Raw genomic sequence first — 15,158 nt, 5'->3', positions numbered from 1 at the left:
GATAAGTATGGAGAAACATCAAAGACCCATAACTAACCCAAATTTCATTAAGAGGAAATATTTTGTGTTTTGTTTTTTTAAAGATGCATTCATTATCTGTAATGCAATCTAACAATGATCTGCATAGAATAAATGCATCTCTGTATGCAATGTAAAACCTATTTGTCTATATAGAAATAACATGCAACTTGTCCTTTCATTTTGGACACCAGTGCATTACACAGACTTGCAACACTGCAAAAGTAAAACATGTCACTATGAGTATTACTACATGTCAAGGTAGTATTTACTTGTATTGAAAGCCTTTCATTTGCTGATGACAAAAGTAAATTTACTTTACCTAAAAGCAAGAGGAAAGATATTGAAGTAAAATATAGCAACGCCATGGAACATTAGTTTTTTTTCCATTATTCATTACTTTTAAAAAGCAAGGTACAGAAGATTTGAAACCACCTGGTAGAGCTGAATTCTCCTATCTTTCTGAGAATTTAATCTTCTAAGAACCTTTTCCACACTTAAATTCTTGGTTCTCTTTAGCTCAAAAGCTAGGTATACTAAATTATTCATTCTTGAGTGAGACATTGATAGTCTTTGAGGTCTGTTAATTCATGTAAGCACTGAGAAGGTCGATTCACAAACTGCTGTGCTACATGCAAAAGTTCTTACTGCCACTAACATACTGTAACAATCTTCAAAGACACTCCGGTGTTTGTATATTTTACTGAAGAAATTTTGCTTTTCAATTTTGTTCTTCTCAAGGAAATGTTTTACTACTTTCATTTCTTCTTTACTTGGAATGGTAATATTGAAATTTTTTAGATAATTAAGCCTACCATTTTCATCACCTCAATTTTCTGCTGCAATTATTGCCTGAAGAATCTTTTCATTGTCGTGGAGTCTTCTTTTTATTTTGACTAGCACTACATCCAGAATTTCAAAAAAGTCAGAAGCATGCTTACTGTAGGTGTCACTACATGATGCTCTGTTACCTGTTGTTTCAGACACCACATAATCATCAAGTAAGGAGTTAAATTTCCTTTTCCTTGGTATTTTTACTTCTTCCTCTTTAGCCAGTTTTGATGTTTCCTGCAGAATTGATTTCAAAGTCTCACTGTTTCTTAAGTCTTCTAATGAACTTTCTGTAGGTTGAATTAAGTTATAGGCCTGCTCCAAGGAAATGTCATGACTTTGGAGTCCCTTATCTACTGGAGAAAGAATTTCCAAAATATTTTTCATTAACACTAGACAAAATCTAAACTCTTGCTTCTGCATTATAAGATGGAGACCAGTGCTAAGAACCACATCTTCCCCAGCAAATCTTTTTCCATTATTTATTGATATTAGTTCAAGAGTTTCTGATATATGTTTGTATTCTTCAAAAATTGCCCTATACACCTGAAGATGTCCTGACCATCTCTGTTCCAGCAGACGAGAAAGAGTTTTGCCTTCATACTCAGCAGCTACTACCCCACGGGACAGAAAGTTGTATAATTCCACACATTGTCCAAAAAATTCCCTCACCTTTGGCACAACTTCAGCTGCTTTAACTACAACTAAATGCAGCCTGTGGTTAAAACAATGGTCGTATGGAATTCCTTTCTTCTGTTTTTGTTTTTTTTTTAATTAATGCCTGGACACCACTTTTCTTGCCACTCATAACTGATGCTCCATCGTAACATTGGCTCAACAAATTGTTAGGATTTAAACCATACCTTCGGAACGTATCTAAAGTTGTGTTTGTAAAAGTCTCAGCATCCAAAGCAGTTGTTGTCTCTATGGATAGCATGGATTCATAAATTTCACCATCTTTAACATATCTAGTAGCAATTGCTATATTTTTGATTTTTGTCTTTTGTTCCATCCTCCAAGACAGAAAAAAATGGGACATCTGCATTCTTTATGTCATTGGAAACTTCCTCTTGAATGAGATCAGTCATTACTTTAACTATTTCATTTTGAATTTCTGGGGATTGTTAAGTGGCATTCTTTGGAAAAATGGTCCATCCAAAATCTCAGATGCCAGAGCCATGCTTTTCTCTCCCCCCCCCCCCAAAGAGAAAGGCCCTACTGGACCCAAACAGCAGAAATGACCCATCCAAAATCTCCTGCCTGCTGACCCCCAAATGATGCCAGAGTCACTCAGCAGCAGCCTCCGGGGTCCTGCAAAGTGCCTGCACAGTCACTCAGCTCCCTGGAAGGTAATTGAAGGTACTGAGCACATTCCCTCCAGGCTTTTTTCATGCCCACCTCTCTGATGTCCTGTGACTATCAGCAGGTTGCTATGATTGGCCCCTAAGGTGAGTTACTAAGCATCAGCAGCCTGAGCTGATTGGAGGAGGCTGCCTGCAGGGAGGGGCTGAGCTCTCAAGGAACAGGAGCTAAATTGGAGGACATTCAACCACATTTACATGACAAGTGTGGAAAAATGCCAGGGGGGGCAAACTACTGGCTCAGGGGGGCGAACCCCCTGCCCCCCCAGCTATGGCCCTGGCCCACATTGGCTCAGGGAGGCCAGTGCACGACCGTGCATCAGCCTACCTCCCTGGAAAGTGGCATAAAAGTGCCTTATGGCACTTTCGCAACATTTTTGGGCTGGCGCAAGGGGCTTATGCCGGCCCAAGCATGGGTCTGGATTGCACCCTGATTGGAACATTGAATCTTCCAGTTCTTTTTAGAAGATCGTGTTTTAGGATAAACAAATGTTAACTTATCATTCCCTCACCACTCTGGTTGACAGATGCAACCAGTGTGATCACGGGCTCAAAGGTTTAATTTCAGGTGTTAAGCATTCTTCAGTCAAGCTAGGCAATAATGAAGGTAACAATCTATTAAATTTGCATTTGTTTGCACACAATTGTATCCAAAGAAAATGAATCCTGAGCAAGCAAAACTGAAATCCAAGGAACAAGTTTGTTATGACTACCTTGACCCCCATCAGCTTCCATGCAGCTCAGTCAGGAGTCACTTTCTTTTGATACCAGATAGTAGTACCATTGCCATAATAGAACACAGAGCAGAGATTAATTAGAATACATTCTTAGCGTACCTTGGGAAAGAAGAATTGTTACACTGCAAAATGTCTTTAGATTTAAATGCTTCAGTTTGTGAACATAAACCTGGTCCCATAAAAAGAGAAGCAAAGGGATCCCAAAAGAGATCACTAATAAAGACGCAAGTGACCACTACTGATCAGGGATTGTACTGCTGCTCTCTCCCTGTGAAGTGTTTTCCTTGATATATACCCATGCTAATTTGCTATTCAGTCATTAAAATACAAGAGTGCTGCTTTATCATTTTCCCATGGGGAAAAGAGAAATTACAAATACATAATTAGAGATCGTAATCCAAAGAAACCTTTCATTAAGCATCATGATGGTGTTACTACCCATGGAACAAGGTAACGACTCTGATACATGTATTAAAACTTTATGTTAGATACAACATATGATTGTATTGTAAGTACTCATTCCATCTTTAGAAGGACGCCTTGCCCTAGAGCAGTGTTTCTCAAACTCTCTTGGAGTCTGAGGCTGAAGGTAAGTCTTTGAGGGGACAGTGAGAACAGCAGCGATATGACCAGCTGGAGAACCACTGCCCTTTTCCCTTTAAGTGGCAGGGGCAGGAGGGAGGCAGCGACACGATCCTCCCCCCTGCTACAGGGGAAGAGGGGGGCTTTAAAAAAATGTAATTTACCTGCTGCCAAGGTCTGGGGGTACGGGGCCCCACAGAGCTCTCTGGAGGCCTCCCTGTGGCTTGTAGAATGTAAACAAAGGAATTGCAACCCCCTTCCAGTTTTGCAATTGCAACCCAGAAGTGGGCCGCGATAGCTTTTTTTTACATTCTACAAGCAGTGGGGAGCCCTGCGGAGGGCTCCACAGGGCTCCTCAAATCCCCAGACCTCAGCAGCAGGTAAATGTAAAAATTACATTTTTTAAAAGCCCCCTCTTCCCCTGAAGCAGCATGATCCTGAGGATTGCGTCATTGCCTTTCCCCTGCCCCCATCACTTAAAGGGAAAGGGACAGTGGTTCTCCAGCTGGTGGGTTACGACCCACTCATTTGAGAACCACTGCTCTAGAGCAAAAGGGTCTTCCTTCAGAAGAAGACACCTTCCTCAAGAGGAAGGAAACCTTTGAGTACAACCCATGTTTTGGAACAGGGGTTTCCTGAGGTAAAGATCATATATAGATACATATTGTTGAAAATAGCAAAAAATAAAAAATAAAATTAGGATTATTTATTTATTTATGACATTTTTATACCACCCTTTCTCCAAAGAGCTCAGGGCAGTGTACATGGCTGCTCCCCTCCTTTTTTCCTCACAACAACCCTGTGAGGTAGGTGAGGCTGAGAGAAAGTGACTGGCCCACGGTCACCCAGGAAGCTTCATGGCTGAGAAGGGATTTGAACCCGGGTCTTCCAGGTCTGAGTCCACCTCCCAAACCACTACACCAAACCTGGCTCATGTCAGCCAAGGATTATGTCAACCAAGTTACTCAGAAGGAATGAGGGAGAGTGTTGGTGTGCTGCACATGTGATACCTGTATCTTCGTGAGTTTGGAAACAACTCCCAAAGAAATCCGCTGAGAATAAAATCGAGAAACAGGAATTGCAAAGAATGAATGCTGCACATAAGATTCAATTTACTTTTGGTATAAAACAGCCACCTTTTTCTTTTTTGTTAATAATGAAATGAGGAGTGCAATACCATGCAAACTCCAGTTTCCAGTCCAAAGCAAAAGCATAAGAAATCAGTAATTTTGTGCTGTCTTGCCCCATTCATGGATGCTTATAAAATCCCCCACAGAAAAAATGTGTTTCTAGAACAAATGAATGCTTTTCTCAGTTGCGGCACTGATGCTTTCAAAGTTGGCTGTACTTTTGGAAACAGTGTCCAACCTTTGTCCGGAGTGATGCATGTACCCCAGATGTATGCACCCCGTTTTTAGTTCCTTGAGATGGTTGGGTGTTTTCTGCCCTTATGCTGTATTGACTGCTCAAGATTAGTCAAAAGAACTCTGATAAATAGGATATGTTTCATTTTGGTAAATTCATTTCACAAACTATCCACATAAAATCGGAAGTTTAGGACTCAGAATGCAGGGCCAAGTCAAACAGCAATACCAGAACAGAATAAAGGGGAAAATGCAGTCACCCTTTGAACATCAAAATAGTCCTGACTAGATGGTTATCAATCTTTGTTGTAGGTCTTAGAATCCGGCATCTGAAACCTGGTATCAAAATAATGAAGTGGTAACCTTATCTACTTCCATTTGGACAGACTGTATTGAATAAATGAGGACTGAAACTCTACAGTAAGTCATCTGAAAGTTGCCTTGAAGATCACACAGTGACTTCCTCTCAACTGAAATTGCACAAGAGTATTGCACCAACACCCTTTGACTCTCATATTTCCTGAAACTGTTTAGATCAAACATTTTCAACCACTGTGCCATGGCACACTGGTCTGCCGTGGATGGTCTGCAGTGCCATTTGTTAGTAGGGCCACTGGGGGATGCAAGCCCCTGATGGTAGTACAGTGTGCCTTGTCAATTGTCATAAAACCGATGGTGTACCTTGACAATTTTAGTGCCTTTTCAGTATGCCGTGAGTTGGAAAAGGTTGAAAGCTGCTGGTTTAGATGATAAGACACATAAGAAGAAAGAGCGATTACAAGCAGTGATAAGTGAAGACAATTTTATATTTAATTTTGCTCAACAGTCCAACAGTTTCATTGAGAATGTCAACAATTTTCTAGGAAATGCTAAGTAGAAGACAACAATGAGGAAGAAAGCATTTTCCTTCTAAAGGGTGTCTGGGATAACTGGTGTTGGTCTGTGAATTGTTTCCAAAATGGTGCTTATAAGCAAAATGTCCTGGCCTAATCAGACTATGGTCAATGAATTCATACTTTTGGGGTTCTCCAATCTAGGCCAGCTTCAGATTCTCCTCTTTGTTGTCTTTCTGTTGGCTTATTTGGTTACTGTGATGGGAAACACTCTCATTATCTTGCTAACAAGCATCGACCCAGCCTTGCACTCCCCAATGTACTTTTTTCTCCGAAACCTATCAATTGCTGAAGTTGGCTTCATATCCACAATCGTCCCTAAGATGCTGGTGAACCTTCTTTCAGAGGAAAAAACTATTTCCTTCTTAGGATGCAGGGCACAGATCTATTTTGTCTTCTTCTTTGGGGCCATGGAGTGCTACATCTTAATAGTCATGGCATATGACCGCTTTGTAGCCATATGCAATCCTCTAAGATATACAGTCATAATGAACAGACGGCTGTGTGTGCTACTGGTCACAGCTGTATGGGTCTCCGGGTTCCCTATAGGGACTATACAAAGTACATGGATACTCAGTTTTCCATTCTGTGGGTCCAACACCATTTCCCATTTCTTCTGTGATGCTCCACCAATTTTGTACTTATCCTGTGTAGACACATTCCGTTTTGAACTTTTTTCCCTCATAGGAACCTGCATAAATGTACTGTGTCCCTTCCTTCTGATTCTTGTCTCTTACATCCGTATTGTTGGCACGATCTTGAGAATGCCTTTGGTGGATGGGAGACGGAAAGTTTTCTCTACCTGTTCCTCGCATATCATTGTAGTGACTCTGTTCTATGGCTCAGCCAGTCTGACTCACTTTCGACCCAAGTCAAGTTCTTCCCCAGGAAACAGATATTTACTATCCCTCTCTTACATTGTCTTCACCCCCATGCTGAACCCCATCATCTACAGCTTGAGAAACAAGGAGATGAAAGGTGCCTTCAGCAGGTTGATCAGGAAGAAAAGCTGTTGATGATAACACCAAAAAAGGTTCCAATTTTTTTGTGTGCTTTTGTTGCTGTGTTAATGAATCATACAGAATGAATAGCTGGGAAGCAGCAACTTGTAATTTCATTTCTTGTTTTGGGATCTCCAGGGAAGTTACTTCTGAGCTTTTCTATAGAGGATAGTCTGAGAGTTGGCACCTGCCTACACTGAACTAATGTCTGTACTGTCGCATTCCAATACAAAATAAATGCTTGGTCTTTCTTTTATAATCATGCGAGTGACCGGTAGCATTATGTTATGATTTCCACTTTGGATTCTGGAAAGTGAAGGGAAAGGGAAGATAACTCAGTATAACAGTGGTTCCCAAACTTTTTGGCACAGGAACCTACATTTTTGAACGGCTCTCTATTGGGACTCACCTAGGTTAACCAGACTTTTAAAAAAAGGAGATGTAGAAAGTAATAGGTTTTATTTATTTATTTATTTATTTACTTACTTACTTACTTACTTACTTAGAGCCCAATCCTGTGTTCGGTGGCATGACTGTAATGTAATGTAAAAGGCAGACTGTGAGGCTTGTTCGAATTTGCACACAATGTAGAATTTCTCATATGGAGTCTTTTCTATGTGGTATGACTATATATATATAAGGATGCAATCCTACCCCCACTTACCTAGAAGCAAGCCCCATTGAATATAATGGGGCTTACTTCTGAGTAGACATGGTCAGGATTGGGCACTTAGTGCTCATTTTATGCCAATAGAAGTTAAGTAAACAGTAAACAGCCTTGGAAAAGTCATCAGGTAAAATAAACTTGCTAACACTTGGTAAATCACCAGTAGTGAAATGGGTAAGAGACTGCCCTGTTGTGCATACATTTTAATACTAATAGAGATCTGCATCTTGAATAAATGAGAGGAGGAGAACTAGAACTGACAATTAGGCTATCTAGATCAGGGGTGCCCAAAGCCCAGTCCAGAGGCCATTTGCAGCCTTCGGGGACCCCCAATCTGACCCGCAGGGAGCACCCAGTCTCCAATGAGCCTCTGGCCCACCAAAGACTTACTGGACCCCACACTGAAGAGCTCAGGATTGGGCACTTAGTGGCATTCCTGCTATAATGTGGCAAGCCATGATGGGCTGCCATTAGTTGAATTTCTAGGATATTCCCCAGTACTATATGTGTTTCTTGATGTGCACAGAAGGGCTGGAGAGGTTGCAGAGAAACATTAGGAGAAAAGGTGTCCATCAGGTGAGCTTTCCCACTATGTCATCAGCCCTATGAGTCTGAAAACCCTTTCTATTGTTCCAGGCCATCAAGGGGACTTCCTAGAGGGGTCACAGGGCACCCTGAAACAGGCAGAGAAATGGGTGCTGCTTGGGCATCCTTTTCCACCATATGCCATGAATCCCAGGGGTCTGAAACCACTTCCTTTTAGTCCAGGATATTGAGAGGAGTTCACAAAGGGGTCACATGATACCCCGAATCACTTCAGGGGAGGTGGGGAAAATGGTTTGACTCTACCACCACAAAGTCGGACTTGGAAGAGTCTTCACAGAAGAAGTGAAAACTTATGCCTGCTGTTTGGATTGCAATAGAATTGATTCCACATTATACTGAGAACATCAGAACATCACAGTAAGTTGTAGCAAAAACAAATTTGCTGGGACAAACTGAACTTCCATTAAATTAAGTGGTGCTTAATGAGAATTCACTTTCTTTGGATTATTACACAGAGCATTACTGCTAGAACCAACCACAGTTCAGAGAGTAATTAATGCTCCTGGGAAAACACGTTGAACATACACCTGGTCCCATAAGAAGAGAAGCAAATGGATACCAAGGAGATCACTACTAAAGACACATGTGACCTCTGCTGGTCAGGTATTGTACTGCTACCCTCATGCTCTGCCATTTATTCCTTGTTATAGCCATGCTAATGTACTTCTTAGCACAGTCAATAAAATATAAGGGTGCTGCTTTAGCATTGTCCCATGGGGAAAAAAAAGAAATTATAAATACATAGTTACAGACTGTAATTCAAAGGAACCTTTCATTAAGAACCCTGATGGTGTTAGTACACATGTAACCAGGTAAGGACTCTGACACATGTATTAAACTTTATATAAGATATGACATTATGATCGTATTGTAAATTCCTTCTACAGAAAGACACCTTGCTCTAGAGCAAGCAGGTCTTCCTTCAGAAGAAGACTCCTTCTTTAGGAGGAAAGACACCTTTCAATAAAACCCATGTGTTCAAAACGGGGTTTCCAGAAGTAAAGATAGGAAAAAAGGATAGGAAACATGTTTCTACCATAGGAACAGAAAACAAGGGCTATGATCAGGAGTTTCTAATTCTTCTAGAACAGGGGTGTCAAACCCATTTCATTCAGAGGGCTGAAGTTAGCAAAAAGATGGGGGAATCCACTCATAACTCAGTTGGACGATATAAGTATCATTGGAACCAGCAAAAATTCATTTTAGGGCTCTTGTCTAACATGTTCAACTTAGAAGCAATGAGGGACTCTGTTAGTGTGCTGAACTTGCTGTGATACATTTCCCCCCAAAATTCACTGAGAATAAAGTCAGGAAATAGAAACAAAATTCCAAAATATTAGAACTGGATGAAAGATTCCATTTCCATTTGGTATAAAACAGAAATAATTTCCCTTTATGTTGACAATGACAGGAGACATGGAAAACCATGCCAAGTCCAGTTTCCAAATCAAAGCAAAAACAGAAGAAAGCAGACACTTTGTGTTGTATTGCCCCATTCATGAATGCTTATAAAACCCCCACAGAAAATGTGTGTATCTAAAACAAATGAATTTGTTTTTTTTTCCCTGTTGTGGCAGTGTTGCTTTCAAAGATGGCCATGCTTTTGGAAACAATAGCCAAGGTTTTCCCACAGTGATAGTGTGAATGTCACACCATTCACCACTTTCCATTCTTTAAGATAGTTGGGTGTGCTCTGCCCTTTGACAGCTCATGATTCCTTTGTGTATGGTTTTACCAATATACTTGCAAGCTGGTGCACAACTCCACATTAAGAAAACTCCATGAAAAGAGAAAGCAAGGACAAATCAAATTAAAATTAGTGAAAGGTACTGAAAACTATGATACATAGCATATGTTCTGCTTCAGGAATTCATTTGACAGATTATCCACTTAAAATCGGAAGTTTGGGATGGAACACAGGACCAAGTCAAACAGCAATATGAAAGGAGGAAATCTACTGTTCTGACTAGATAGTTATTAATCTGTGTTGTAGGTCTGAGAATCCTGGCGCCTGAAACCTACATACTTCAGTGGCAACTTCATTCTACTTTTGTTTGGACTGACAGTAGTGAGGACTGAAGTCACTTGCAAGTTTGAAGATCACTGAATTAATGACTTTCTCCCAACTGAAATTGTTTCGGGATGTTTTTAATCTTGTTTTTTCTACTTTTCAAAGTACTTTGTCACTCTTATTTCCTCAGACTGATCACATGATAAGAAACATGACACCAATTGTAAGTGGTTATAAGGGAAGAGAAATGTATATGCATTTTTGCTTAAAGAATCAGCTTCAAGGACAATGTCAAGGGCTTTCTATGGATATGATTAGGAAGACAGCAATGATGAAGAAAGCTTTTTCCTTCTAAAGAGTACCTGGAAGAACTGGTGTGGGTCTGCAAGCTTTTTCCAAATTTTGGCTTCAATTTTGAGTCCTTAGAGAATGATCTGGCCTAATCAGACTATGGTTAATGAGTTCATACTTTTGGCATTTTCCAGTTTAGGCCAGTTACAAATTCTTCTCTTCTTTGTCTTCCTTATCGCTTATTTGTTTACAGTGATGGGAAACTTTCTCATTGTTTTGCTCACAAACATTGACAAAACCTTGCACTCTCCAATGTACTTTTTCCTCCAAACTCTATCCTTTGCTGAAGTTGGCTTCATATCCAGTATTGTCCCTAAGATGCTTGTGAACCTTCTTTCAGAAGAAAAGACAATTTCTTTTTTAGGATGCAGGGCACAGATTCATTTTGTCTTCTTCTTCGGGGCCGTGGAGTGCTACATCTTAATAGTCATGGCGTATGACCGCTTTGTAGCCATATGCAACCCTCTAAGATATGCAGTGGTAATGAACAGAAAGTTATATGTGCTACTGGTCACAGCAGGATGGGTCATAGCATTCCTTATAGGGACTATACAGAGCAGTTGGGTTCTCAGTTTTCCATTCTGTGGGTCCAACACCATTTTTCATTTCTTCTGTGATGCTCCACCAATTTTACACTTATCCTGCACAGACACATACAGATATGAGCTATTTTCCCTCATCATCACTTTTGTAGCTCTGTTTTGTCCTTTTTTACTGATCCTGTTCTCCTACATCCATATTGTTCAGACAATCCTGAGAATGTCTTCGGTGGAAGGGAGACGGAAAGCTTTCGCCACTTGTTCCTCTTATATTATCGTAGTGACTCTGTTCTATGGCTCAGCCAGTCTAACTCACTTTAGCCCCAAGTCAGATTCTTCCCCAGGAAACAGATATTTACTATCCCTCTCTTACATTGTCTTCACTCCCATGTTAAATCCCATCATCTACAGCCTGAGAAACAAGGAGGGGAAGGTTGCCCTAAGCAGGTTGATCAGGAAGCAAAAGTTTTGATGATTATGTCAAGAAAGTGTTTGTGGTGGTTATAACTGTGTGTCTGGGGCCCAAACTAACCTGATGTGGCCAGTGCACTGTGGTCCCCATCCCCCCATCCTTGAAGAGTTGTCACTCAGTTTCTGCTGTCTCAGTCACAACAGAGGCCATGGCCTTCTATCCCATTGTGCAGTATTTGCTGGCAACAATGTGAGGACTGTAGAATGATTGGTGATCAACCCAGGCCCGGGCCTCAGGGTCTTCTCAAGCAAGCACAAGCCCTGGAAGCTGGAAGTCCTAGCCCAGCACCTCAGCACTCTCTCAAGCTGAGTGGTCCCTCAGCAGGGCCCAGGCCGGATAACACTGAGGTGGGCCACGCCAGGTGCCTGTCTTACAGATGGGGAGGAGAGATGAGCTGAGCCAGGGGGCAACAGGCAGTTGGGAGGCAAGCAAAGGGAGTGGAGCAGATTCAGAAGCCTACTTTAAGTCAGCCCATGGAGGGGAAGTTAACAGTCAGGCCAGGGGGTCAAGCCCTTTTAAAGGATACTAACAGGCTGATGAGGAGGCTCAAGGATTATGAGATCAAACAGTGAGATAAAGCTACCAGAGACCTACAGGGGGGGGCAAGGGCTAAGGAGAAGGACCTAGGTGCTTAAACCCCTCCCCCAACCATATCTGAAGCCAGCCTTGTCAAGGGAAAAGTTCCAGGTCTGCCAATGTCAGCCCGCACAGGCTCATACCCCAGTCATGTTGATTCCTCACAACAGCCCAAAGTTCCAGGCACCCTGTCAGAACCCTGCCCAGCACTTTGGACCTGGACAGTGTCCAAGTTTTCATTTGTTTTTGTTTATGTTTTGAGGAATTAAATAGATTGAATGGTGAGGAAGTGTGAAGTTTAGGTAAGAATCTCAGTCAGATTGCATTTTAGAACTTGCAACCCTCTTTTGACAGCTGGTGAGATTCCTGCTAGCTGGAAGTAGGGAAACTGTCCTTTGTTATCTTGCTCCTTAGCTGGTCACTGAGGACTGAGATAAGCACCACTGCTCACAAAGAATGGATCATTTAACTCCCCACTCTCTAGGCCAGCTATTTTCAACCAGTGTGCTATGGCATATTGGTGTGCCATGAATGGTCTCCAGGTGTGCCACAGGAATTTGGGAGAGGTTCATTTATTGGTAGGGCCATTGGGGGATGTGAGCCCCCCACTGGCAGCACAGTGTGCCTTGTCAATTGTCAAAAAGTGGATGTTGTGCCTTGACCATTTTAGTGCCTTGTCAGTGTGCCATGAGATAAAAAGGGTTGAAAGTAATTGTTCTGGACCCATTTGAACTAAATCCGTCTTGCAATATGTCATTTATCTCGTTTGGAAGATCTTGAATGGAATTGTTAATTGCCTCTTCCACCATCAGGGATGCTTTGATAGCTCCAGATTAGTCAAAATGGGTAAGGCCTAATAAAGCTTACCTAAGCAGGACAATGCTTGTTCAGAGAATGCTGTGGGAGGAGAGTGACAGCCCAATCCTGCGCTGCCCAGAGCATGGGGCTGCAGCATCTAGGGCATTGGGGGGATTCCTAGAATGGTCACATAGCACCTGAATCAGGCAGGAATAATGGTGCCCATAGGGTGTTGGGATAACCATTGCATGGTGTTTGGTTTGTAATACAATTGATTCCACATTATATTGAAGACCTCAGAACATCACAATAAGTAGTAGGAGAAACAGGTTTGCTGTGACTACCTTAACTTCCAATAAACTCAATGGTGCTTAATGAGAATTCAGTTTCTTTGTATAACAACAGAGCTTAATTGGCATAATCAAACACAGGACAGAGTTTAATTAATGGTGCTGGGAACAAATTGTGATCAAAATTCTGGTTCCTTAAAAATTGAAGCAAATGGATTCCAAAGGAGATCACTAATAAAAGCGCAAATGACTTCTGCTGATCAGGTATTGTACTGCTACTCTCATGTTCTGACATGCATTCCTTATTATACCCATGCTAATTGGCAGCTCAGTCATTAAAATACCAGGAGTCTGCTTTAGCATTGTCCAATGGAGGAGATATTAATACCTAGTTACAGACTGTGATCCAAAGGTAACTTTCAATAAGTGTCATGGTGGAGATGCTACCCATGGAACCAGGTAAGAACTCTGATGGATGTATAAAACTTTATGTAAGATACAACAGGTGATCGTATCATACGCACTCGTTCCTTCTACAGAAGGACACCTTGATCTAGCGCAAGCAGGTCTTCCTTCAGAAGAAGGCTTTCTCCTCAGGAGGAAGGAAGCCTTTGGACACATCCCATGTTTTGGAATTGGGGTTTCCAGAGATAAACATAGAAAACAAGAATAGGGGATATGCTTCTACAGTAAGAACTGCAAAAGGAGCTACATTCTATATACTGGAGAGAAAAAGATCACAGATGCTTGTCTATTAATGATCTCCTTTATAAGAACTTGGGGTGTTTAATGTGTGACTTGGGGTGTGGATGGAAACAGAACTCTTTCTAATCAGTTGTGAAGTGGAAAATAGGTTTGCTTCAAAGGATTGTTAGCTAAAATGCAAAAATTTGATGGGGTGCAAAGGGTGCAATGGCAAGGAGTGCAATGAAGGTCTGGAATCCTGAAATGAGGTTCACATATAATGCAAAACACAGGTACAATGCAACAAGTGAACTACTGAATGTTTTGAATACAGAGATATCATGGAAAGCAATAACAACATGTAGATACAGACGGGAGACATATAAGACCCAAAGGGATAGCATCTTCTTCCTTCTAGGATGTATGACTGTGGGGTGGGGGGTATTGATGTTTGACCAGAGCTTCTTTGGAGACATGGCATCCATGCCAGAGTTAGGCTGCAGTCCTATATGCATTTTCCTGGGAGTAAGCCCCATTGAGAACAACAGGACTTACTTTTAAGTAGATCTGCATAGGACTGTGCCAGTGTTTTTACTGTCCATTTTGTGCTGAGGTTCTGCATACTGATGTTCCTTGATGTTAGCATATGAAACTGTGGTCCACATTATCTTTCATTTTAGTGTAGGGACATAACATCACCAGGAATGGAAAGACAAAAGAGTTGAAAAAAAAGTGTGAGGGGAGATCCACCTGTAACTCAGTTGAACAATATAAGGACCATTGCAATCAGCAAAAAATCATTTTGGGACAATGTCCAACAAATGAAATTCAGAAACAATGAGTTGTTGGTGTGCTGTACTTGAGTGATACAGGTAGCCTTGTAAGTTTTACTTTTGGTATAAAACAACCATCTTTTTCTTTTCTATTAACAATGAAAGGAGTGCAACAGCATGCAGTCCAAAGCAAAAACAGAAGAAATCAGTAACTTTATGCTATCTTGCCCCATTCACGGATGCTTACAAAATCCCCCACAGAAAAACTGTAAAACAAATGAATGCTTTTCTCAGTTGCTTTCCACTGATGCTTTCCAAATTGGCCATGCTTTTGGAAACAATGTCCAACATTTGTCCAGAGCAGCCATTTTCAACCTTTCTCAGCTCATGGCATGCTGAAAAGGCACTAAAGTTGTCAAGGCACGCTACTAGTTTTTAATAAAACTGTTATGTCATTTATGATCAAAATCAAGAAACTAATTGACAATTAAATGACATTACATGACAATTAAAGAAATTCACAAAAAGCTTGAGGAGGAAAGTGTATGTGGTTTCTGGAAAGGAGGAATAATGCTTGGAAACAGGGTGATCAAATTGTTATCAG

General features: G+C 41.2%; 2 protein-coding genes across 2 annotated transcripts; both read left to right on the top strand.

Moving 5' to 3' along the window:
• Positions 1–5,869: 5,869 nt before the first annotated feature.
• Positions 5,870–6,802, top strand: LOC136652595 (olfactory receptor 10A5-like). The gene has a single exon (XM_066629525.1). The coding sequence runs from the start codon at positions 5,870–5,872 to the stop codon at positions 6,800–6,802; it is 933 nt and encodes a 310-aa protein (XP_066485622.1).
• A 3,698-nt stretch (positions 6,803–10,500) lies between these two features.
• Positions 10,501–11,433, top strand: LOC136652594 (olfactory receptor 10A2-like). Its single transcript, XM_066629524.1, has one exon. It carries the CDS (start codon positions 10,501–10,503, stop codon positions 11,431–11,433), a length of 933 nt encoding a protein of 310 aa, XP_066485621.1.
• The last annotated feature ends 3,725 nt before the right edge of the window (positions 11,434–15,158 follow it).

This window comes from Tiliqua scincoides, chromosome 5 (genome assembly GCF_035046505.1).
Source record: "Tiliqua scincoides isolate rTilSci1 chromosome 5, rTilSci1.hap2, whole genome shotgun sequence".
Taxonomy (NCBI): Eukaryota; Metazoa; Chordata; class Lepidosauria; order Squamata; family Scincidae; genus Tiliqua; species Tiliqua scincoides.
Note: the sequence above shows the minus strand (reverse complement) of the source record. Positions and strands in the feature narration are given on the sequence as shown.